General features: G+C 38.4%; 1 protein-coding gene across 8 annotated transcripts in view; it reads right to left on the reverse strand.

Moving 5' to 3' along the window:
• Positions 1 to 27,240, reverse strand: part of Nrxn3 (neurexin 3) — a 1,482,316-nt gene that overhangs the window by 124,408 nt on the left and 1,330,668 nt on the right. For 5 of the 8 annotated variants that reach the window (XM_071606610.1, XM_071606632.1, XM_027931677.1 and 2 more), the window contains 2 exons: positions 25,753 to 25,842; positions 20,468 to 20,775 (listed from right to left, as the gene is read on the reverse strand). In XM_071606610.1, coding sequence (XP_071462711.1) covers positions 20,468 to 20,775; positions 25,753 to 25,842 — 398 coding nt within the window. The remainder of the gene's footprint in view (positions 1 to 20,467; positions 20,776 to 25,752; positions 25,843 to 27,240) is intronic. The other 3 variants (XM_071606618.1, XM_027931682.2, XM_027931686.3) reach the window with 1 other exon arrangement.

Below are 27,240 nucleotides of genomic sequence, written 5' to 3' on the forward strand. Positions count from 1 at the left end.
AGAAGTAAGATCAATGATAATATAAAATTCAGGAAATTTGTACATAAAGCAAAGACTGTCCTCACATGGGACTGCAGGTGGCAGATGGAAGAAGTAGGATTCTGGTTTTTAGAAAGTTGCTTTTCCTTGGTTTTATTTTGCTTTCTAATTTGGAAAGCCCTGGATGTATTTATAGGCTGAAGGGATGACAGTAACGGTACTAACAAAAAATGAGGACATTAAGTGATGTCCAAAAGCTTGAGAAGAAACTAAGGTGAAGGGAGAATGACCATAAGATTTCAAACAAAGAGATGAAAGGGTTCAAGTGAGGACTGACGTGGATAAACAGATGGGAAGAGAAATTTGAAGAAACTCATGATCCATGAGCATTTTTTTTTTCTGAATGAAAGTAACATTTGAAACCCAGTGATGCAGGTGTGGAAAAGGGGACTCAGATTTGGGTGGTTGAAATAGGTGCTGATTAGGAAGGAGTGAGATGGGAGGTGGGTTGATCAAGAATGAGAAAGGCTTCTAAGACCAGGTTGAAGGCAACCTAATGGTTGAACAAGAGGAAGAAACCATGCGAAATGATCTAGAATGAACTCAACAGAAGAAAAACAAAATTGAGGGTCATGATGAGAGGCACTTATTAGACTAATGGAAAACTTATTAACACAGGAAGGTACCTGAGCTTTAGTATAATAATTGAAAGTTATGGTCAACAAGTGAGTACTAAGGTTTATGGTTTCAGAGATATACTAGTTTAGGGCCATGACAAGACACAGTGAGGTTCTCAAGCTGGGCGGTCTGCATAGAGGGCATTTGGTTGCTTTCCCAGCTCAAGCCACTATCATTCTTCACCTGAACTGAAGCAATGGTCACATAATAGGCCTCTGTGTCCCATCCATTGCTCTTTTAAAACCCTCTCTCATTATTTTCACCTCTCAACCTGGCAGCAAGACTGAGTTTTAAAAAGCATAATAGTATCATGACACTCTAGTTCTTAGTCCACTTCAATAGTTTGCCATTGCAATTTAATAAAATCCAATCTGCTTCCCACTGCCTCATGGGCCCCATGAAATGCATCTCCTGTTCATGCATCCCAGACTTCCTCCTGCTCCAACCACATTCACCTCCCTTCAAACATGCCAAAACTCTGCAGCCTAAGGCCTCTACACTAACCATTCCTTCTGCTGTCAGTGTTCTTCACCAAGATTTGACAGACTTGGTATTTGCCAATGGACTCTCAGTTTAAATCATTCCCTTTAGAGATACCCATCCAGAGTAGTTACCCACCCAGAACCTATCCTGTAAAACATTATCTTGATTAATTTTCTTGATAGCACTTGTTCGTTCATACTACATTCTCTTGTCATTTATATATGGACAGTTTCCAGACCCACCTTTAGAAACAGAATCATAATTAATGAGTTTATTGTGCTCTTATTGCAGTCTCAGAGTCTAGAAGGGTGTTTAGTCCATGGCAGAAATTATGCTACCCTTCCCACCAATATTTGCTAGATAAATGAACTAATTAGTAGGGATGTTTAAAGGATGGCTCACTCTTTGGGATTCTGAGCCAAACCCTTCAAAAGCTTATGATTCACTATATGAAAGATTAAGGAATACCAATGAGTTATATCCATATCAGTTAGTTATATTAATGAGTCACAAATAATATAAAATTAAGAAAGGTCACTACAGTAATTCTGGTACTCTAAATTTGGTGATGAGTCATAATAGATATTCTAGAAGGTCCATGGAACAATATTTGCAGAAGCTGTATCATAGAGAGACATTTATAATTTAGCGTGTATGCAGTTTACACTCTCAGTGTTAATTGCAAAGCTTTTTTTTCTGCTTTAAAAGGAGGTTCAGAGGTAAAATTAGATAGCAATTAAATAAAAACCTTGCCTTTCTATCTAGTATCTCTCTTATTTTTTTTCCCTGAGATTCTTTGGCTGATGTTGCAAATGTAATTTTAAGTGAAAAAGACATAGTGAAATTTAAGCCTGAGAAGGAAATTTAAAAGATTTAACATGTTGCCGAGGAGCCATGTTAACCATTTTAAGCTGGTTGAACCACATTGCTGATCTTTTAGGGATGGTGGAAGGTAGGGACTCTTTTCACAGAAAGGGAGAGAGAAAGTGTTCTTTTGGATTCAGCATGGAAGTCAAAACCATGTGTCCTTCTGACGACCAGGACCTGATGCCTTCTCAGGAAGAAACCAGGGACATGTTTTACCTGTTCAAATATTTCATCCAAGCAGCAGTTCCAAGAGAAGACTCCACTGACATCCAACTGGTCATTCCCACCCAAGGGGAATAAGTCATCTCCCATACCAAGAAGAATTTGCAAAGTAAGCCTTGTATCTAAAATTATCCAAAAATAGCATTTAAATGTAACAGAAAAATGAATGCTCCCTGCCATTTAAAAAAGAAGGAACCATCTGGGTAAAGAACTGAAATAAGCTAAGTTTGGAGGCAAAGACTGTGAATACTACTATTCATCCAGGTTTGGATGGAGAGACCCATTATTATTACTAATAATCATAACAATGATAATAAATGAATTTAATCCTAAAGCAAGAGGCATAATTGGCAGCGTAGGCATGAAAGTCTCATAATCACTCAAGCCTCAGCTGTGCCCAGGCAGTGGGAGTGGGAAGAACTAGAGAAAAGAACTACAATTAAAAAGAAATTGACATCTATGAATTGAATCGGGCACATTATCTCCAGCTTCTGGTTCAGAGTTTTTATTACAAAATTAAATAGAGAGGCTAATTAGACTGCAGGAAAACTTCCACTGAACTCTACAGTTTCTATCAGGCAGGAATAAAGACCAAAGTAAGGAATAAGAAAATAGGAAGAAGAATCAAAAATTCTCAAATAAATGTTCTGGTTACTGGTATTCTACTGAGGAAAAAAAGCACATGAAATTTACAATGGCTGTGAAGTCCGGAAACCCAGGCAAAAGATCCATACTGAATAGATCCCAGACATTGCAATACACATCAGGTTCCATGACATTACTGACAAAGACATTCATGACCATTTCACAATCGTTCATTACATGTGGACCCTCAAAGGCAAAGGACACAGTTCAGTGCTGTGCAAAGCTTCAGTGAGTGTGATATATTGACACATTGTCATCCATCCTTGTACATGTGTCCATCAGCCATTACCTTAGGTGATGTGTGCCTCCTGTTTCCACTAAGGAAACCTCCATCTTTGGCATATCTCAAAGGCAGTGATCATGAGAGTTCAGATTAGATGAGCATGAAGCCCATTCCACCTGCCTGTCATCCAGTCCAGCTTTAGAAACTTGCATCCAAGGATTCCCACACTCCTTTGTCATAATAATGGGATGATCACTTTGATTGCCTCTTCTTAGCCCCTTTAAATGTAGGCACTTAACATGACCAAATCTGATGTACTTTCCAACTTGAGAGCCATGGTGTAGACCAAAGACAGAGGAGCATGCTGCAGCATGACCCTGCCTTACCAGAGGTTGTTGCCTGTGTTTGGAACATCTTCCTCGCCCTCTTTACACAGAACAGTTCCTATACTGCTTTCTCAAGAAATTCATCTCAGATTAGAAAAGGCTCAGTTTTTTTTTTTTTTCTGTTTTCCTAGACCCCGGTCTTCTTTTGTAACACTTGTCTTGTCATGATTCTTATTAAAAAAGTATTTGTGAAATTAGTTTGTTCATGTGTCCCCCCCATACACACACTGTCTGCTGCCGCCACGTAAACTCCATGAAGACAGGCACTTGTCTTACGTCTCCAACTCCATCCTCATCCTTTCACATAGCAGGCAGCCATTATAAATTGTTGACCAAATTATTTTCACCCCTCAATTCCCTACCTCTACCTTGAATTCACATTAGGGTACTGAATAAAATGGGTCCAATCCTCCCTTTTCAAAGGCTGCCTCTGCCTTCTAAGCAAACCCAAAACATTAATTTGCCAGACTCCCCAAAGTCAAGGAAAAATCTATCTACTCACCACCTGGGTCTCTCTGTCCTCAGGGAGATTGAGGAAAGGCTGAGAGATCCAGCTGAGGCTTGTTCAATTGTCACATCATTCCATCGGCCTCATTTACAGGGCTCTTTAGGACACTACATGATTTAACAGTGCCAGACATGACAAAGCCATCTCTGATATTTTCTAACACAATCTCCTTCCATTGTATATTGCAAAGGAAAATGTCTCTTGAATTTAAAAAAGGATGCTGAGATGGGGAAAAAAATGTTTACAACAGAGGAAAACTCTTACAAAAATACCTACTTAGGTTAGAAGGAAAATGGAAGATGTCAGTTACAGAAAATGGGAAAGAGAGAGAGGGGGGCAACCACACCTCAATTTCCTTTTCATCAATACATGGCAGGCTCTGTTTCCTGTGATTTCTATTTCCCTATGATTATTACCATGCACCTTGCTGAATACACCTCAACAAGAACCAGTTGTCTAAATATTCACCCTAAATCCATCCCCCAATAAAAATTATGAATCTCCTATAGCTAAATCAAAAAGAACACATTATAGGTTTTTTCTAAATGACTGCATATGCTTTTAAAATGGCTTTTCTATTTATCCTCTCTCTTCTTCAAATATTTTGCTTTACTTAGAACCTCCAGCATTCTCTGTTTTCTGGTTAGAAATGTTGTTAGCAAGATTCCTTATAGAAACCGTCCTTACCATCCCTGCCAGAATTCCCCCTACCTGCCTGTTCACCCTTTCTGTACTGTAGTCTGCACTCATCTCTCCTCCTGTGTATATGACAGGTAGCTCATGCTTAATGTGATTACCCAGCCACATCCGATTTCCAGCATATATCTCAATTTATACCCAACACTAATTCGTTGATTTATTGGGAGTTTCTGAGAATGTGTTATTTATTCCTTTTCAGGGGAAGGAAATATGGCAGTGATTCTTTTTCTATAGCACCTCTCAACTAGCACATTTAAAGAAAAGTTAATACAAAAAATGACAGTGGCAAAGCTCAGAGACAAATGAAGAGTCTATTATCAAACATTGTGTGTTGGAAGCCAGCAAGTGGAAGCACATCGATTAACATTTAATACCAAAGAAGTTCCAATGGGACAGTTCTAAAATACAAGCATCTGGTATGAAGCAAGAGTGAACTTCTGCTTATTTGTAGATGCAAAAAGTTTAAAGTGCTTATTTAATTTGTGTTCTCTCTGTGATGGCCAAGAAATAAGCATTATGGTGAAAGTAGAAAAAAAAAAGAGCCTCCTTGGGGAATATTAAAAAAAGTTGGAATTTTTACTTCAGTTTTTAGATATTGATAGTGGTACAATAATTTCTTATTTGAATTTTGTGTGACAAGTTGATATATATATATATATATGTGTGTGTGTGTGTGTGTGTGTGTGTGTGTGTGTGTGTATGATTTAAGGATCTATGACATTGGGTTGTTAAATGCAAACCTTGCTTATTCTATAATTATTTCATTTTCTGTGTGTATGTGTGCATGTATGTGTATGTGGTGTATGTTCTTAGTAATAGCTTAGCTGAAAAAAATGATATAAAAATTATTATGCCAACACAGGTCAATCTGTTATGGTTTAGATATGAGGTGTCCCCCAAAAGCTCAGGTATGAGACCATGCAAGAAGATTCAGAGGTGAAATGACTGTGTTAAGAGAACCTTAACCTACTCAGTGCATTAATCCATGGATATGGATTAACCGGGTGGTAACTGTAGGCAGGTAGGGTATAGCTAGAGAACTTGGTCATTGGGGCATAACCTTGGCATATGTATTTTGACCCTGGTGAGCAGGGCTGGCTCTCTGATTCCTTGTTGGCATGTTCTGTGTTGCTTTCCCTCCTTCCACCATGATGAGAAAATGGACCTTCACCTTCGGCCCAGAACAGTGAAGTCGGCCATCTATGGACTGAGTCCTCTGAAACTGTGAGCCAAATTAACTTTTCCACCTCCAATTGTTCTTGTCAGGTCTTTTGGTCATCCTAGAGAAAAAAAGGCTGATAAAACAACAGTATTGGGTAAATAACTACAACTATAGAAGAATAGAGGTTTAAGGGCAAGAGAATATAGTCCTGGAGACCTGGGTTATAAATATTAATTTGGGGTCAAAATTGCTCGGGAGTTAAGATTTTAGAGACATAAGAAAAAACAAGGGGGTATTTTGGGAAACAGACACTGAACTGTTTTGTCAACAACTGCAATATTAGATGCCCGAGGACATTGGACAAGTACTTTCAATTTTTTTTAGTGGAGATTATTTGCAATCTATACATCCCTCCTAGACAAACTATCAATCAAGGGTGAGGACAGAATAGGACATTCTTCAGAAGGACAGGGTCCCAGTGGTTTTATTTTCATCCACTATTTCTCAGAAGGCTGCAGGATGATGTACACCTTAAAAATGAAGGAGTAAACTAAGAGAAACAAAATTCAAAATTCTACACAAAATCGGGGCCCAGGGATCCCCAGCATGAAAAGTAAGGGAGAGAAAAAAAAAACAGCTGTCCGGGTGAAGGCTCCCAGATTAGACTCAGGCAAAGAAAATCAGGAAGGAGATATCCAAAATCAAAATTACTACCCAGGTGTTTATCCAGAGAGGAGTTCCAACAGCTTGTTAGCTCTAACACTGATAGGTGGTTAGAAGAATAAGCTAATGAGATAATGAGGGTATGAATTAACAAGGAGTTGAAGAAGAAAGGCAATATAGTCACAACAGTAGAATGTTATGTCCAGGAGGCATTTATTCTATTTTTTTTTTTCACTGCCGTACCCTCAGTTCTTAGAATAGTACCTGGCACAATCCATGCTACACCCAGTGAATATTGGTACAATAAATCAGTTCATGTACGATCTTCCATGGTCCTCAAAAAACGATATTACGAAGCCATAATAAGGTAAACTCTGAACACTGGTTCAATCACAATGTGATAGAGTTTTATTGGGGAATCAGAGAGCGAGGAAGTGTGTGTGTATGGGGGGGAAGGGGGATGAGAAATCGCTGTCCTTTTCTCCCAGAGTCAGATAAAGTTAAGAAATAGAAACACAAGCATTTTATTAAAATATGGAGGGAAAGGGCTGTAAAAGCATCTGAGAGAGTTGCAAGTGGGGGTGGGGGTTTTAAGGTGGGATGAAAAAGAGACTTCTGTTCTGCTGTTAGGGTTTGCTTGGCTTCTTTAAGCCTCATGCTGTGGGGTGAAGTTAGAGTTTGGGAAAGAGACTCTGAGACCTAGTTTTGTATATGTGAAATTTGGAGGGGGGGAAGTGCCAATAGAGTTAGGATCAGGAGAGGAAGTGAACTTCTGTGAGACTGAACAAAGACCCCGACTGACCCCAGCATACCCAGAACACTCCTTAGCTGCAAGGTCCTTCCCAGTTGTTTAGACTGAGATAGGGGCTGAGTCTTTATACATACCCCCACTCTACCACCCATCACTCATTGGATTTAGACCACTCCTAGGAAGGGCTTCAACCTTGACAAACATACAAACAAGGTGGTTTCTTTAGTCAGGGCAGTTCCTGGTGACACACTCGGCCGAGGGCCATGGCCATGCTGGGCAGTTGAGAAACGGTCACCTTTGAGCTACAGGAATATTCTGGGTGCTATTCAAGGTTTGAAATCATGTGGATATATTGTCTAGCTAAAAATATATTAAAAACATAAAATTAATTCATTCTTATTGTTTATATGACAAGAAATAGATACTAAAAGCTGTATGTACAGATCCTAGGTACAAATTACCTGAATCATACAACTTTGAGTGATAAAACCAGTCTTAAAATCAGGTTGGCCTATCTCTAAAGCTCACACTACTTTGTTGTAGTGTGTTTTACAGTTGCCATCTTTTTTGGCTAGAACAGACATAGTTTACATAGAAATTGATCTACAAATGAAAATCCTGATTTGTGGCCTTCACCTGTATAAATCCAGAGAGCTACCGCTTTTGCAACTGTACTAGCTGATCAGCATGCAAAAGTTTTTGTAAACAAAACAAAACAACAGTTAAAAAAGAAAAGAAAAGAAAAAACACAATGGCCTAAACATGAGTCTGCTTGTATTTAGAAAATGTTTATAGCTGAGCACAATGGTACATGCCTAATCCCAGAAACTTGGTAGGTCAAGGCAGGAGGATTGAAAGTTTGAGATCAGCCTCAAAAACTTACTGAGAGCCTCAGCAGCATAGCAAAACCCTGTCTAAAAATAAAAAAATAAATATGTAAAAGGGACTTGAGTGTAGCTCAATAGTAGAGTGCCCCTGGGTTCAATCTCCAGTACCATACCAAAAAAAAAGAAAGAAAGAAAATATTCACAAACATACAAACATAACCAGATTTTCTATTCCTTCAAGACAAGAAAAGGTTTTTTTTTTTTTTTATTTCATTCTTTGTATCCCAAATCGTAGTGCTTATAAGGTACCCAATGTTTGTGGAAGAGAATACATGCCCCATAAGAAAAAAAAAATGTTTTTTGTCTGTTTTGTTTATTGATATTGCCCAAATGCCTGTTCCATACTAGGTACTCAATTAAATCAGATATTCATTTGTTTAATTCAAAATCTAATTAAAACTGAAGTTACATGGCGGTGCCTTGGCTACAACACTCACATCCTCATAAATTCTACTTTGGAAGTACTGCATTTTCTAAATCACATTATGGCACTCTCTGTCTAGGCCAATGAATTTGCCATTTTATTAGTAGACACATGTGTTGTGATATCATTCCTATTATAGCCTCATCTTCCCAAACAGGACCACTGCTCTGCAGTCCACTAAATGACAGAGTTAGAAATAATTTAGCAATCACCCACTCTTTGAATGAGAAATAGGAGAGAATCAGACACTATGGTTTATACAATAAATATAAAGGAAAAAAGAAATATATGTATATTTCTTTTTATATATATGTACATATATGTTTTTATTTCATAAAAACTTACAGCCTTGTTCAAAAACTTCAAATCAACCAAAATATGTAGATAATCATATTAAGGGAGTTACAAAGCAATGAAATTATTCTGTTCTCTCTTTTGCATACGTGGTCTGGATAACATTTGCATAAGCTATATCCTATTGATTCATGCAGACAGAGACTCAATAAAGACAAAAGAACACATGCAAAAATAAATGCCTACAGGGGAGAAAAAAAAACCCAAAACATAGAAGACACAGATGGAGGCATCCATTATATTTGACTTTAAAATGAAAACAACAACGATAATAAAGCAAACACACAAATCCCCAAATAAAGGACAATGACAACAACAAAAACCCCATTCAGGTCAGTTCTCTTAGTAAAAACGATTTCTCTCTTTGTCCTTGCTCATTTATCCCACATGAAATGCACTTTGAAATGTCACCCCCTCCCTCTTGCCAATAGATCAAGTATTCTCAAGCAGGAGAGAGAGGGTAGTAAGGAACTAATAATGATAATAATAATAATGAGAAATGGCCTCAGAGATATATTTCATGTGTCTTCCCCTCTCCTTGTCTTTCTTCAACAGAATAGCTTCCCAGCCAGTGGGGCATTAATCATTGGAACAGCAGCTGCAAGATAAAGGCCGGGTGAAATTTCATTGTGCATTATAGTATGAGTTGCGGGTGCTTGAATATGTGTCTCTCTCAGTATCTGGGAGGAGGAAGTGGAGAGGCAGTGCAGAAAAATCTGTCATTTTATATATTTATACTGCTCAAAATGGTCAGGAAGTGTTCCCCATTGTTACTGTGGATTAAAATCATTCATGTCTCTCTGCTTTCATTGGAGGTCACCTCTCAGAAAGGGGGATAAATATTATGACAAGTTAAATTCTACCTTCTTTTTTTTTTTTTCCATCTGCCTCGGGGGTATGCAGCAGAATGAGGGACAGGAAGAGGGGGCATCTGGAACCAGGAGCAGCACTGTCTGATAGGATAAATTTTTCTTTGCTAATCCTTACTTAAGTATTTGCTCTTTCACTTACATAAGACTTTGGATTAACAAGATTTTCTGCCTTGAAGAGCCCTGCACTGAGTTTGGGGAGAATATTTGGATGAGATAGGTAAACAGATGCTATCGGTACCCAGCAAGAAACTGTATCTATCTACTAGTTTGTCCGCTCTATAAAGTGAGCAGCAGGAAATCAATCATCTGGGAGCTTGTGAAAAATGCATGATCTCAGGTTCTACCCAGGCCTGAGTCAGAATCTGTACTAAATAAGATCACCCAGTGATCTGCATACATATTCAAGTTTAAGAAGCATTATTTTCCATAATGCATGCAAGCACACATGAGCCTTCTGTCTCTCTCTCTCTCAGTCTCTCTCTCTCTCTCTCTCTCTCTCTCTCCCTCTCTCTCTCTCTCTCTCTCTCACACACACACACACACACACACACACACACAGGCACATGTAATCAGATGGGGTGAGAGATTGAAGAGGTTGCATTATGTATACAAGTCAATCAAATTCACAACCCACAATTCTCTCTGTGACTGCTAGGCATTTATTTGCCATTTCATCCCTGGATGATGATAAAATCAAGGAGAACTTTACTTCTCCATTTAGCTAACAGAACCAGCCCTCTACACAACCCAAGGCATTAATTAAAGGTATTAAAAGGAAAGGTTGTCATAACAGCATCAGTGCGTTTCTAATTTCTACAATCATTCAAACATGCACCAAAAAGTTATAAAAGCACATCCCACCCCTCCTACTGTCTTGTCAAAGACAGAATGGAAATATGCATCTTGAAGTCTGGCTAGTAATGATTGCTGCTTGAAGTCATTTCCCCGTCATGTATAAATAGAAAGCAAGGGATGTATTTTCAGAAAAAAAGAAATAAAACCAATTTTTGGACCTCAGTTTAAATTAGAATCATTGACTCTTTTTGATGACTCAAGAGACTTTTATTAAGTAAGTAATTCATCTTGTACATAGAGGTGATCATTGTGGAGCCCTTCTGACAGCTTTCAACAGAGAGGGGGATAGGGAAAAAGTATTTTGAATATTTTGGTTTTATTTAAATTAGACATTCTGTTCTTCTTGCTCAACCAGAACCATCTAATCCATGAAATGGACACAGAGTTCTTAAAGCAGTGATTGGAGGGCATCTCTACTTCTTGTCTTCTTTCTTCAACTTTCCCTATCCCTATCCTCCTTTAATTTAGCCATTCATTTACTTTTCCCTAGGTATGCAAGTCACCATGATAGATACTGTTAAAAATATATTAGGAAAAATTAGAATTTACCTTTATTTATTTATTTAATGAGAAAAGAAGAGAGGCCTAAGGAAGCTTGTTGCCATATCAGAGGCCACTTGGGTAATTAGCCACAGAATAATTAAAAAAAATTCAGAGGCAAAACTAATTTAGCAACTAAGCGCTGGACTGTAATATCATTTAAACAGCATATGGCTATGGTTGCTGCTAATAACCTATTATTGGGTCCCTCTGATATAAGCCCTTCATTTATGTTATCTTAGCCTACCCTTAAAGTTGGTGTTGTAATACCCCCACATTTCAGTTGCTGAAACGAAGCTCCAAAAATAACTTAGCCACACAGTGGTAAGATGAGGATCTATCTAGATTCCTGGTTTTGAAAATATCTCTACCCATGAGCTCTCTCCTACATACCGGGGTGTTTCCTTGTAACTGTCTTTGTCTACTGAAATATCAAGAGCATTGGCTCCCCTCTTCTGCCTCTTCTCACTGCAGACAAGCATTTTCCTAAGTTGCTGTTGTCCATTTAATACATTTCTTTTCTTCATCAAATATTGTTGAGCCCACTTTGTAGCAGGCATTGTGCCTGACCCTACATGTCCAGTGGGGAATTCTATTGTGTTCCTGCTCTCATCCCAGTGGTTTCTCATAACACCTTCCATCTGTGTTCTTTCTAAAGGTTGTGGGAAAACCAGAGAACTCTGAGGCCTATTGAATCACTGAGTCATAGCAACAAATAAATGGGTGTTCATCTAATATGCTCAGATACTAGAGATAAACAAAAGTGTGCTTTGGGGACAAGGGGCTTGGCAGTGAGTTCAGCCTGAGAGGCATATGAAAACAGGTGGGAGACTCCCCCCAACCTCCCCATATACATAGAACCAGGTGAAAGAGCCTCAGATTAATTTTACATCCATACCAATGAGTAGAAGTAGTAGGATAGTAAAATGATTTTCATTTGCCTATATTTGATGACCAGTTTTTGGAGAATCAATTTGAGAAAGAAATGAAGAGAAAAGATTGAAGAGGGAAAGTGGGTGATCTTGCCCTTCTAAAAGTGTTTTGAAATGCAAGAGTACTTGAACTGGTCCTTGCTAGTTCTTGGACTACTAGATTTTGCTGAAACTAGAACTAGGGAAAGATAAGTCAAAATCAGAAGCCTACAAGAACAATCTTGCTCACCAGAGACAAAATATCTCTGGGACTCCTCATTTTTCAGGCGAGAATTTGAGAGCAGCAAAATCAGCAGTGAGCATCCTTACTGGTGAGCCACACCTGGGACTGGGCCTTTGGGAACCAGCTTCAGCCTACAAACACTGAGAGACCTAGGTGCTGCCTCTGAAGATACTGGTGGATTGTCCAGTCAGTCCTTTCAACCAACATTGAGTGTTAGTTCCTGCTGAGTACTATTCTAGGCACTGTAAACTTATAGTGCCTGAAACAAAGATCCTACCATCCTAGAACTGACAATCCAGTAAAAACAGTTAGCCAATAAATAAGCGATGTCATGTTAGGTAATGTTAAACCTCTGTGAGAGACACCATGGTGGGAGAAGACGCAGAGTTCTATTTCACCTGGGATGGTAGAGGAGGTTCTCGCTCACAGGTGCCATGTGAGCAGAAACCTGAGCCAAGTGAGGGAATGAGTCACCTGAGAGGTGTATCTGGCAGAGAAAAATGGTCAGTGAGAGGGCACAGGTGGGCTGGCCATGTTCAAGCCGTGCTGGGATTATTCAAGGCACGCCTTTGTGCTGTACAACTTGAGGGGTGACCCCAACACTTAGTTTTCAAGATAAGCTATATTTTACTGCAATACTTTAAAATTAACACTAATAAAAATGTTATAAAGTCAGTCTCGAATAAAGACGATCTGATCCTGTGATGGCCTCTCTTTTTTTACTCTTACTCTGGCTCTGAAAGAGCCATCAGGAAGAGCCACACCTGTGTGACTGGAGTAGTGCAGTAGGAAATATGGTCAGAGATACAGCAAGGGGAAGAGCCGCCGTAGGCCACATGGTGAGGACGGTGGCTTTGGACTTGACTGGGGGTCTGTTGGGTAATCCGAAAAACAAACAAACAAACAAACACCAAAAACAAACAAACAAAAAACCACACTGAGCCTTAGAAACATTTAGGGACAGCCACATGTAGGCCGCTAAAAGCTCAACCCACTTCCCTCCAGTTGTTCAGGGGCTTTGAAATAGGATCCAGCACTTTATCAGCAGTTCTGGTAGAAATTCTCTCCTATCAATACTAAAGCCTAATTAGAAGGGAATCTCTTCTACATTGCTGGGAACTTTGCAGACTTCCAGCCTGTCTGTCGTCAGGACCTACTCAGAGGACCTTTTAAATGACTAGACAGAGCTCTCAGAAGCACCTGTCCCATCCCCTGAAATAAGGTATTAAAAGCAGATGAAAAGGAACTACACTGTGTTTTCTTCACTGGCCTTTCTGTATGTACTGCCAACATATAAGTCTTTAAGAGACAGGCAAACCCATCAGGCACTTTTTTTTTTTTTTTTTAGAACTCTACAATTCCAGAGAGAAAATGTCATCGGAGAGTCTTACCAGGCAACAAGTAAATTAGAGTCCAATTTCCTTCCCCCGAAATTATTCTCTGAGAGGGGAAAAGAAAGTACCTGTGTGCGGTAAGAAGAAGACGGGAGATATTTCTTGGCTGGCAGCTAAAGTCTAATTAGACTGACAAATCTTCACCGCCTTCCCCAGTTATGAGGCTTGGCAGGAAAGACACGAGCCCTGGAGCCGCACATTATGTAAGGCTGTTAATCAATATTAGTTGAGCCCTGATCCTAAAAATAAACTTCCCCTGGAGGCTCCATTGTCTAGTGGTAAACATGGAGTGGAAGCTATGTGGATTCCTCATCCCACTTCTATCAAGCTGGTGGTAGCAGAGAAAAGGGAGAGGGTCCCAAAGAGAATAATTTCATATATATAGTGGTAAATAGCCTGTATATGGTGTTTGGGATAAGGTAGGTCCATCTTGTATCCCATTCCTGGCAGTTTGATTATTCAAAGAAATTTTGATTTTCCAGGACTAATTTCAGCCTCTAAATTTTTTCCAGAGTCTCCTTCAAATCCCATGTCGCCCAAACCTTGTAGCCTCCAGTCTGAACTACAGCTACTATTGTCAATGGGAAAAAAGTCTGATGTTCTAGCCTGGGCCTCAAAATGCCATTGATAACAACATGCTGTAAATCTGAGTGTCATGCATTTTGTTGAACTTTATGAAATTGCTTGCATTTGACTCTCTTGACCTACAAAAAGGCAAATTTTATACACTTTGACCTAAAATATCGTATGTGTGATGATTGTTCAGCAAAGCCAATTCCTGTCCCAGAATATGAATGCATGTCTCATAGAAATCTCTTCTCACTGATGAATTTGGGCTTCTATAGGTTTTTGTGGGTGTTGATATAGACGAAATTGTTCTCCTCAAGCTTGCCCAACCTTACAGGAATGCTGAGAATCTGAATGCTGGGAGAATCAGCAGGTTCTAAAAGAGTCTTAGGTTGAAGGTGTTTACTAATGTGAAAATTTCAATGAAAACTTATGCATTGCTTTCCATCATCCTACTTACTACTGGTAACAAGCCTATGGGAAGGTACTGTTACTTTCCTTTGACATAAAATGAAACAGAGCCTTAGAAAGGCTCATCAGCTTTCTCTTATGATACTCTATTGTATCCTCTTTTGCTTTGATAATATTATTAAAGCAAAGTTGTCCAGAGACACTCAGCTAAGTACCTAGAAGAAGCAAATTCTGATGCTAAATCCCATGTTCATTCTTCACTTTCACATCCTGGGACTGTACCCAGAAAAATAGTGCATAAGAGCAACTTTTTAATAACTTCTTACATTTTGAAGTCGTTAGTGTCAAGGCTGAAGTGTGTTCCTTACTGTCCCCAGCCTAAAACCTCCACATGGGTACTGTTCCTAAGCATAAAATATTGTTGCTTCCTTATGAAATTTTTGAAAGTGGTTCATATTCAACTGCCACATTTGTGAAGCTTGAGATGAGAATGGAATCTCACAGATCATAAACCTCTTAGTCTTCCATTTCTACTGTTTATTGGGATAGTTCTAATCCAGGCTGAGCATTGTGATTCTCTGACAATTTTCTGGCCACACAGCAGCGACCAATGTCAAGGTGACTTTGCCAATGCACGGCACAGAAAAATTGGGTCACGATCAGTATCCTCCTAATAGCTTATAAACAATTCCAAATGGCGATTTGCACAGAACACACTGAGCTCTTTCTTTGCTGATAACAACTCAGGCTGGAGGCCAAAGATAAGAGAATGTACATTATTCTTGGAACTAGTTTCTTCTTGGCCCTTTCCTCTCCACGTGGGAACATTTAGGTTGTCGTGGTTGAAAGTTAATGGGAAAAGACTTTTGTTTCTCACTTTTTCCCTTCTCTCCTGAATGACTTTCCCATTTTAGAAGCTGATCTATCAAAGTCATTGTAGCGGCTGGCCCATACCTGAGTCAGCTGTAGTAAATGAGCTTGTGCAATTGCTGGGAATCCCCAGCAGTAAGTCCCATAGGGAATCCCATTCTGTTCAGGCCTCTGGGTCCTCATCTGTTTGGGGGAGGTTTAGGCCAAAGCTCTCAAAAGCTGGACCCCTTGTCCCTCACACGCTGCAACTATGCACTGTCATTTCTAACCAGAATTGCTCTCTTTCCCAGGAATTCTCTCTGACTTTCTTAATGTAGCTTCTGATATTTGGCTAATCTAGAGTTTGTTCCCTTATTACCTGTCCAGTTGTATTCATCCTACAAGGCCCAGGTCCATACCCACCTTATACACGAGATCTGGCAAGACCATCCCATATGCTACTTCTCACTCCCAATACACATAACCATTCATGTCACTGTCCCATACTGATGGTTAATATCAAGCCCTCTAGCCTTCTACAGATTATGAAATCCATGATGAAAAGGGACCTGGATTCCTCTTCTCTGCCATCCCCAAAATATGTGCAAATAGATAGATTTCATAATGAAACATTATTTTTTAAGACCCATAGAACTCTCGGTTTGGTTTAAAAATAGAAGAAAACTTCAAGATGGGTAATGAGATGTCAGAGAAGTCCATTGCTGATATCATAAATACTTTTGATTTTCCAGGACTAATTTCAGCCTCTAAATTTTTTCCCCGAGTCTCCTTCAAATCCCTATGTCGCCCAAACCTTGTAGCCTCCAGTCTGAACTATAGCTACTGTTGTCAATGGAAGCAACGCCAATTTCCGAGGTAGATTCTTGTTTGACTCAACCACCAAATGTAGAGGATAGAACATAATAAGAATGGCTAAAACATCTACACTCTCACTCTTCATGGTATACTTGTATTGAACATTTTACTTATATTCATCTTGTTATCCTTACAATGACCAGATGGTATAGACACTGTGCCCTCCCCATTTTACAATGCAGTCAACTTAGGTTGAAGGCAAATTCTTGCTTTTCCTCCTGTTGAAAAGTGAGGTTCGTATCTCCTTTCCTGTACCTGGAGAAGCCCTGGGAGCAGACCAATAAAGTATGGTACAAGTGACACTGTGACATTTCCCAGACTCAGGCTAGAAATAACTAACCTCTAATTCCTGTCCCTTGAAACACTCTCTCTAGGGCCCTGAGCCTCCTGAAGGAAGACTGATTACTTTGCAGGAGAGACATGGAGAGGCAAAATAGCCCAGCCAAGTCCAGTCTTTCCAGTAAATTCATCAGACACAAGGTGTATGAGGGAAGCCAGACCCATCAAACCAGAGCAGCCATGGAATGCTATCAGTCAACTTTACCAGTCAACTTCGAGGGGCAGAGAAGTTGCCTCCTTGAACCCTGGCCAAATTCATGACCCACCAAATTGTGAGATCTAATGACTGATTATTGTGTTAAGCCACCCAGTTATGGGAAAGTTTGTGGGTTTTTTTTTTTTTTTTTTTTTTTTTAGTAATAGTTATCTATAACCTATGACTTGTTCAAGGTCACTTAACTAATATGAGAATGAATTAGATTTTAAAACCAGGCCATCTGGCTCCACATAAATGTTCTAGATCATAAAGCTATAGCCTAACCAGTGGGGAGAAAATGTGCAAGGACCCTGGTTATTCTAGAAGGAAAATTTTCTCCAAGCTACTCTCCTTTCAGTTGTTAAATGAGTGTAAGGTAGATAATAAACCTGTTTTGATTTCTGTTTATTCAGTATTTATTTCCTGAACATGTACTAAGTGTCAGATCTTTTACTTGAGAACTCTCTCTCTCTTTCTCTCTCTCTCTCTCTCTCTCTCTCTCACACACACACACACACACACACACACACACCTTCTTTATCAATGTTTACCTTAATTTTTTTTTTCTGAGAGCACAAAGAGGGATACTTCTTAGTATAGGGTTAAGATCAGATGCTTGGACACAAAAGCCCTGAATAATTTAACATAGTCCATGTCATTCACAAGCAATTCTACACTCACGACTGTAGCAAACTAGAATATCAGAAAGATCAAAGCACCAATTACTTCTGGGAGACCAGAGCATTGAAGAGCTCTATCAGCTTAAGAACTACTTGTTCACATTCTCACACAGTTAAGAGCAGCACAGAAAGCACTTTACAGGTTTCCTTTGATCTGAAATCAACAATGGGCAAGGTCCACCAGAAATGAACTCCTCAAATGAGGTTTTCTTAGTACTAGCTTTAAGAAGGAACCAATAGGTTTTGAATAGCCACATTTTTTTTTGCAGGCTCACATGCTTATTTTTTTCCCCCAGAAGAGACTCATTTTAGGACAACTTTGCTTTAATAATATTATCAAAGCAAAAGAGGGATACAATAGAGTATCATTTGGAAAATGTTCTGTGATTTCACACAGATGAAAAATGAATGATGGATCTGGTGAATATGAATTCCAATCTTCCCTACTTTTTCCCCCCTGCCTCTAAAATGTCTCCCTGAGATCAGAGTTTTATGAGACCTCTTCATCCAAGAAAATGAGCTAGATCATACAAGCAAATTGAAGCTTTTGGAACTGACCTTCCTCCCTCAAAGTCTCCATAGTCTTCCTGGAATTGTCCTAAACTCTGGATTGATTCCAAGGGCTTCTGTGTCCTCAGTCCCAACCTAGGCTTGATGTGATCTATAGAATATGCTTAAGACCAGAATAGGCTTGGATTCAAGGTTTTCAAGTTTTTGTGAAGCACATGGTTGAGTTCTTATGGCTCGTTGGCAAGAGCAAAAAACGTCCCAAACCCTTGGCTCAGCATTATTTCCTCTAGTTTATCTTTAAAAAAAAAATCCCAGAGTTCTTTTGTCCCCCACCCCAGTCTAATCCATGCTGCAAGGCTATTGGCTTTCCTCCAAGGATATGTGTTTACACACCCTTAAAAACAGAGTGTCAATAGATTTATAATATACTTTTATGGCCTTGGTAGAAGTAAAAGGAAAGGCATGTAAATGTAACTCAATTATTACTGGACTCAAAGGAAAAGAAAAACACACCAGAGAAAAGCTGTCGAAGGGGGCTCTTCCAGATGTCCACCTCCTCCAAGAGACTCCAGGTTACTTGCAAAAGTTCTGCACTTTGAAATCCACTCTTTATCCAAATCCTTGACTTTCTTAGTTTGTAGAAAGAGTTTAGGGACTCACCCAATCTGCTCCCATTTATGTATTTGCCACAGGAGGGAAGGCCAAAAACCGACAATTACCATGGCTTAGTCCCTGAATCCCTGTGTAAGATTAAATCCTCCCGCGGTCAGTGAGAATTTGGCCTTAAAAAGGACTACAGGATCAGCCATTCCTACGAAGAAAAAGCCATTTGCTCCTCTGCTTCCCACAGAGTTAGCAGAATGTATTCTGACAGAAGCAAAACAAGTCTGCCAAGTCCTGTGCAAACAGAACTATCCTTTCACCAACAATAAACAGATCTACTCTTGAGCTATAGAGAGTCATAATAGAAATATATATTGCCTTTTATCTTCTTTTCAGTGAGTGGAGTGAGGTGTCAGGAGTTATTGCTTTAATATTGGCAGAGAAGCAGTATTTTTCTCTTTCCAGCATGTGCATAGGTATGCATGCAACAGCACGTGGTGATTATAAGACTGCTACTCTTAACCTTTGGAAAACACATAAAATTGACTGGTAACATCATCAGCATGTACAGCTTCAAATTGTTCCTATGGAGTCAGGTAAGGAGGTATCTGAATTTCTGCTCAAAGAAAAGGAAAAGGGAAGAGAACGTGCTGATCTCTACCCAGCTCACATATACTTAATTCAGAAAACTGGAAGTTTAATTGATGGTTAACACGAAGTTGACAATGTCCATCAGAGTCAATGGAAGGGTGGTGTCAAAGACTCAGTTGGACTCCTTGATTCTGTCTTAAAAACTAAGAAACAGAAGGGACAAGTACTGATCTACTACATTTTCTATGAACACTAACTAGGCTAAGGGTGATTTCACCACTAGTAATTGGAATGTCTTATTTTATGCCAGAGCATTTAAAGCTAATAACTCGATTAACCTCCTACCCTCTACTAACTAGATTTATGAAATGCCAAGGGAGTCAGCAAAGTATTAAGCTTTAGCTTGGATATAATTACTTTAAAGTGAAAAAACAAAATCCTTACCACAAAACTAAGGGCTTCCTGCCTAGCTAAATTCAAACCTTCACATTTTCTAATGTAATTAGTATCTTGGTTAAATACAAAGGAAACAAAATGGACCGAAAAATGACAAGTAATTAATCAAGACTTAATATCAAACACAAAGACTGCATATTATGAGGATTAGTTGAACTTCTAGCTCCAATTGCCCTTGATTTAATGGTACCCATTGGCCCCAATAATGAACAATTCACGTTCCAGCAAAGCCATCTGGAGGATGTGAACAGAATTGAGCTAGGATATAGTGTTTTCTATGATCACAAATTTTCCTTTTGCCTTCTTCCCTTTGTGCTATTTGAAAAGAAAAGGTAATAAAATGAGAGGAGGGAGTATTTCATACTAAAAGTGTAGTTCATTGCTCATTTTGAATAACAGCTTTACCATTTCAGTGAAAAATATGATAGGAATAATAACCTAGGAGTGCCTAAAGACTTTTATAACTTCTTTACCAGTGACTTCATCTTGTTCTACTACTGGATCTTATTATTATGAGCATCTGCAGGCATCTTTCTTATAACATAACAACTCAATATCTTTAACTATATAGAAAATGGACCACAATAGTAAGGTTTTAAAGGCAAAGGTACAGAAGTAACTAATACCTGGAAGAAGGCTTACCTGAATGCTGGCTGTGGAGCGATTCTTGCGGGTTGTGGTAGTAGCCATTGTGGTGGTGGTTTCCATGACTGTGGTAGACATTTCTGGTGGCATGGAGGTCGTCTGTGTTGTTCCCAAGATGGATGGGACCTCTCCCACCAGTCGGACACTTCCATTGATTTTAATATTAGGGTTGTTCTCAGCTGCCATATTCAGTACTTTCAAACCATCATAATAGAGCCCAGAGAGTTGACCTTGGAAGAGGCGTCCTTTATCCTTTCCGCCAATGGCTATTTGCGCCTGGGTGTTGAAGATGGTTAACTGCCGGCCTAGTGGGTTGGGTGGAGGAAACATTATTATTCCCATACATTTTCTCTCCTTACCTTGCCTGGTCTGAGTGGATCAGGCACAAAACAGGCTTCCTTCAGCAAATGAAAGGGGAAAATGGATAACAAAATTCAATGTCAGCATTGGCAAGTAACATTTCATTACAGTTATCTCTTCCACTGTCTATCTGAAAATCCTGAACCATCAGGTGTTTATTTATTTATTTTTTATTTGAAGGATGAAGAAATCTTTGTTCAGTGATGAGAGGCATGTCAGTCTTCTTGAGTATATAACTAAGTCTTCTTGAATGTTTCTATTTATTTAAAAAGTGGATAACATAAATATCCAAATCAGGCAATGATTAGAAAAAATAATATGTGCCTACAGCTTTGATTTGTTTAAGGTAAAAATTAACATTACAACCTAAAGGAATTATATATGGCAAACAAAAACTCAGTGAGGTAACTGGGAGCAAGGAATTAAAAACCTAGGCCTGATGATTAAATTAAATTCATATTAAATGGATTAATTGCATACTTAAAAAATTGACATTCTAATAGTTGCCCAATACACAATTTCCTAGTGAATAATATCCTGCCAATATTTTTTTGTTTAACAATATAATTGCAGATACATTTCTATATATACCAATATTTTTATATTGGAGGTATGGTCATAGAACTAAATAATTCCCTAAAATATGGAAAATAAGTAGGCATTGATAAAGTTCCTAAACTTTAGAATCAGTGAATTTTAAAAATGTATTTATGAAGAAAGTGAGTCATAAAGTTCTTTAAATGATATAGAGATATATTAATGGGATGAAGAATATCTGTGGTTTACTTTATTTAGAGTTTCTATTTGAGGACTATTTATAATTCTGTTGAAAGAAAACTATTAGAATAAAATCATGGTAGAATAGAGTTTGGAATCATAGAACAAATTTTACTCCCAACTATTTGTATTTATTTAAAAAAAATGTCTCAAGTTAGATCTTTCCTAGAAGGGAAAAAAAAAAGATTTTGAAAACTCATTGTAATTTATCATGACAGCAACATGCTAAGGCCTTCTTAGTTCCTTGTGCTTTTTCATATGGAGAAAGGGAACAAAAAAAGATACTTGTTAATGGAATTAGATATATCCCTTCTGAATTTTTTATATTTTTAAAATATAATAGTATTATATTTTGATGTTTGGAATCTTAACAGCTACCACTATCACAGAGTCTTAAAGGCTATGCCATCTTGAATTTCTGGTGTGTAATGTGGAATACCTTCTCATTGTACACTAATGTGAGACAAGGAGGTGACAGAGAAGGGTAAGTATGTACCGCTCAGAGGGTACTCTTCAGACAAGAGTCAACTTTGCTCATTGGGGCAACTCCTAAGTCCTATTACTCAAGAATCATTTATAAATAATGCCCATTTAGGAGGTTGAAGAATTGATCAGAGAACTTTATTACAGTGAGAATATTCTGCTGTATTTTATAAAATCTCTGCAGCATAGAAAAGGCATTTGCTGGCCTCCACAATAGCAGGGTGCAATTAGAACAAAGCTAATAGATCTCCATTATTTCCTAATCAATTCCTTCAGTGTCCTGTATATACATGCATCATGTATAGTAATAGAGAGTGATGGCCCAAAGTTCATATCTCTTTATGGTTTATTCTTGACAACAGATTTTCCTGAGAGCCCAAAACTTACTATAGGCATTTGAAACAGCTAAACATTATAAGAAGCTGATTAACAGAAGATTTCTAGGGTGAAATGTCTTACCCTAGAGGGCCCCAGGGTCAAGTAGCTCTTCCATGTACACAGCTGTTGCCTGTTCATATTTTTTTTCTCTCTTTCTTTCATAAAAATCCAGCACTGGTGATTAGTTAGCGGTTGAGTAGCCTTGATCATAGGTTCAAGGCTCTATATTCTAATATTCTTGAAAGTACTTCACAATGATAACCCCTATAATGGTTCTCAACTTATTTTCCTGGAAGTATTCATTCTGCCAATGCTTACAAATAAGAAGAGGACCAGAGGAAACTGAAATTTAGTGCTGAATTAAATTGGCTGGAAATGATGGATTACCTTCAATCCATTTGCTATGGTTCGCTCCATAAAGTGATCTATGATTATTTGAGACTAACCCAAGAATTAGGAAAGGCAAGACATGATTTGGGACATGAAGATTAAATAGCTGCTTCACTGTTGGCTTACACTGCTTTTCCAGAGGGTTCTGACTGATCCCTTTTCGGAAACAAAGTCATTTGGGGTGGGGGTGAGAAAGAAGAGTTTGCCTGTGCTTTAGTTTCCCCTCACACCATTGGAAAAGTGGGGGTTTCTCTTTGCTTAGTTGTCTTATGGTCTACTCTTAGCAAGATCTGCTCTTCTTTTTTGTGTTAAAACCTTCTCCTAGCCCTATGTACCTTGGGTTAGGACTTCAATGGCAAAGCTGGAAATCCCTAAAGGAAGAGTGGAACATACTTAGTTTCTTACTGACCCTTCCTCTGATTGACTTCTCTCTCCCTGCTAAGCAGGAGCTCGTGGATAAGTGGGAAATGTCATTAATATGCGAACCCATGAAGGATGGGAAGGACTGACAAGAAAGTTTGCCTTTCATCATTTGTCCTGGATTTCTCAAAAGCAATGGCAGATCTCATTATACACACTGTTTTCACTTCCTCTGATCAATTTTTATTAGATGACCATTTATAAACAAACATGCATACACATACACCATACATACATATGTGTGTTCACACACACACATTCTAGTCTGAATATTGTGAAATTATGACTGTGATATCAAAACAGGAGTGACTTTTTGTTTTGTTTCAGGTGCTCATCTTCTTGGAAGTCATTAATTGTTACCTCATTTCGACATCAAGTCCACATACGCTTAAATTAAATCTTTGCACGTCTCCAGTCAGTGTTGCACAAAGACTAATTAATTAAACCTCAGAACACCCTTGGGGAATTGGCAGTATTATTTCTCCTCTCCTCAGATGGGAAATCTGAGACATAAAGAGGTTAAGTGGATCGTCTAAGGTCAGACATTCAGTCAATAGTAGACAGAGCCGGAAACAGACTTGGGAATGCTATGACCCAAATCTCTTCCCCAGTGATAGAAATAATTCCAGAGACATTCCGAGTACTTCCTGAAGTGTTTGTCTAATCATCCTTCCATCTTTACCTTTCATATTCATTGTCTCTACAAGGTCTTTCAGTATATATTTTCTATCCTTTTTGCAAGGGAAGTTAGCTAGGCAGAGGAAGAGGTAAAGTAATAGAATAAATAGATGTTACTTACCCAAATTAGAAAAAATAAGGAATACCAGTGAAAATAACTGATAGACGAGAACCTCAGTTTGCAAATGAGCCTGTTTAATATTATTTGCATACAGTAACCCATATGTATATTTGATTAAGAAGGTAGGATGCCTCCCTCCTTCCCACCTCAACCACGCCTCCCCCATCCCAACCCTCAATTTGGGTATCTGAAGCATCCTTCTAAGTGAAAGCCAACTGATAATGATGTTATCATAAGAAAAACTCAAAGTCTACTAATAATTTATAATGATTTATACAAATGAAAATGCCTGGCATGCTATTAAACTTAGACTTCAAAAGGCAATGGAGTAAAATAAAATATTATTAACATAAAATTGAAAGAAACAAAAAAGTTCTCTCAGGCACATGAGACTCAGACATGCATCCAGTTCTCCCTTCCTTTCGAAAAGTGAGGCAGTCATTGTCTTTAATGTTAAAGGGACTTTATGAGCTGGTGATTACTAAACAAAATTATTATATGCTTTTTAGAGTTATTCTTAATTTATTTTTAATTAGACCACATTTTTTTTTTTTCAAAACAGGGCAAACAGTTAAGACCTGGTGAGGATTATCCTTTTTAAAGGTCTGAATGTGTTCACCCATCTTAAAGCTGCAGTAGTTCTTGTTGCTTAAGTTGCATACCACATAATATCCCTAGTTGCTCTTCATATGTAAGTCCATCAAATCTCTGCAAATTGTAAGGGCTTGGTTGAGGTCTTGAGACAGGAGAGCTCAAGAAAAAATAAAGTACATAGCTCCTCAGAGATAGATGATATTCTTCATTGAAAAACACTGGTTCATCTCCTAAGCAAGAGAAGCCACACAGAAAATTCTAATGTGAGTTATAACCGCTGCCCTCTTTTATTGAGTGGTTGTTTCCTTCAGCAAATTAGAAACTGCTATTTTGCCTTGCACAGTCTTTTCCTCAACTTGTTTTCTTGACCACTTACACTTTCGTTGCATAAAACATTCAACACACAAAGGTATCACACAACAAAAGTGTAAAGCAACCTCGTTTTGTTTTTGGTTTCTGTCAGCAACTAGGATGCAATGAATCTCTTATAAAAAAAATAAAACAGAACAAATTTTTTTTTTTGCCTCTGCAGGTTTGAATGCAAAAGCAAAATTCATTCTTTTCTTTGTTTAAAAACAAACGTTAAAACACAATGCTTCCCTTATAGCATTTGTTTTAAGCAGTTTAAGCTACTAAGAGTGGATCTATGGTTTTTTGGTTAACCATGCTACAACTAGGAAAATCAAAACAGCCTTGAGATATGAGTTTAAAAAGTACTTTTGAAATTTCTTTAGAAAGCTTCAGTGTAAGAGGTAATTTAAAACAAATTAACAAATAATGTCATGCAGTGGTTAAATTGCCATAATACATTTTTTTTTAGAGGTTCCTGAAATTTCTTGTTTGTGGCTGTCATGCTGATAGCAGGCTAGATGTTAGTCCCTTTAACTGTATTTTAATGGCAATGTATTATAGCATGATTTATCAACATATGGCAGGTGGAAGCTGACACAAATTATAATGAAAATTAAAACAGTCATTTATGCAGCAGGCGATTATCATTTAAGGAACATTTATTTGCAGGCTTTAAAAATGAGGGTTTAGAATCAAATGATTTTAAAATGAAAGTTTTAACGACGGTTACCTTTTTCCTGCAGCCACTCTTCTACGGGTCGGTTATATTTGAAGGGGATTTTCTGTTTTACCATTTGGAAGCGTTCATTATCAGTGTTGCCTTTAAAGTTTAAAAAACAGCTTAAAGAACAATCTGAAAAGTCAATAAGTCATTAAAAAAAACATCCTAGGTTTTTGGTTTGTTTTATGAAGTTTTTAGAGATAGATATCAATTTATCTCAATTTATCTTTAGTAGAGGTGGAGTTGAAGTCACTCTGCCCTCGGATGATAGGTTTGGGGGTCAGGTTAGTTTCGGCTATGCTGTGCTCCACCATGGTTTGGCCATGTGGCGTGGGTTTGGGACCAGTGCAAGGTATGGCCACTTACAGAAATAGGTTTATCTTCACTCTTTCCGTCTTATTCCAACCACACTGTAACCAGGCCAATTTAGGCATGGGGATCTCTTTGACTTGTGAGTAATTCACCTGCCAGATCAATGTCACATGTGACAGGGGACACTCATCCTCTCCGTCATGCATGTTCCACCATCACTCTACCTCATCTCCCTCAGAAGCCTGGGCTGAGTCCTTCCCCCATCTCCACTTCTCAAGCATCTGCAGCAGTTGTACATTTTGGCAGAGGGAAGCCAAAGGCGACAAAATCAGCCCTTATGTGTGAGGGAGATGGCTAATTCCATAAAGGATATCCAGGCACCTCCTCATCTGTGTTAAATAGGTAGGGGAGTAAAGGTGACTCTTTAGATCTCTCTTTGTCCCAGGTCATTACATATTTCAAAAAAAGAGGAACTCCAAATAAATATCTGGAAATAAAGGCAGTTATAAGTGTAACGATATAGCTTATGCAGATTTTTAGCACCTAAAAATCATTACTATGAGAGATGCTGACTTGTAAGTTTACCTAGTCCTTCCTCCCTCTCTTTCCCATTCTTTCTCTCTCTTCCTCTCTCCCTCCCACCCTCTCTCTTTTTTTCTATGAGAATCTCTTCCTGAACAAACATCCATTCATAAAGCCTGTTAGGAACACTTCTTCCAAACATGAAATATCTAATTAGTTTCAAGGCTAAAACATAATGCTTTTAATGACTAGCATCTCCCCCTCTTCCTTTGGTAACTGTTATTGCTACTCCTGGATGGTTTCTCTAATTAGGAGAGACTTGGAGAGTGGTGTTGTGGAGATTCACCCTTAATGAATATGCTTCAAATAGCAAAATAATGAAGCCATGCTTTGGGAACTGTTCTGTCTCGTCAGCCAACCTCACATTGATCTTGCAGAAACTAGGGAATTGTAATTCATCACTTTTGATTCATAGCACTATATTGGAACTTAGGGAACTCCACTGCAAATTACCAATATTAAAAAATGAAATAAAAATCTCAAAACAGGTGGCTTGGAAACAATTTACAAAGAAGTCTGAAAGCCAGAAAGAATATTAAGTTTTAATATAGCATCAGACCAAGTGAGCAGAGGCATGCATGGCATTTCAATTGTAGGGCCATC

Source organism: Marmota flaviventris, chromosome 2 (assembly GCF_047511675.1).
Source record: "Marmota flaviventris isolate mMarFla1 chromosome 2, mMarFla1.hap1, whole genome shotgun sequence".
Classification (NCBI taxonomy): domain Eukaryota; kingdom Metazoa; phylum Chordata; class Mammalia; order Rodentia; family Sciuridae; genus Marmota; species Marmota flaviventris.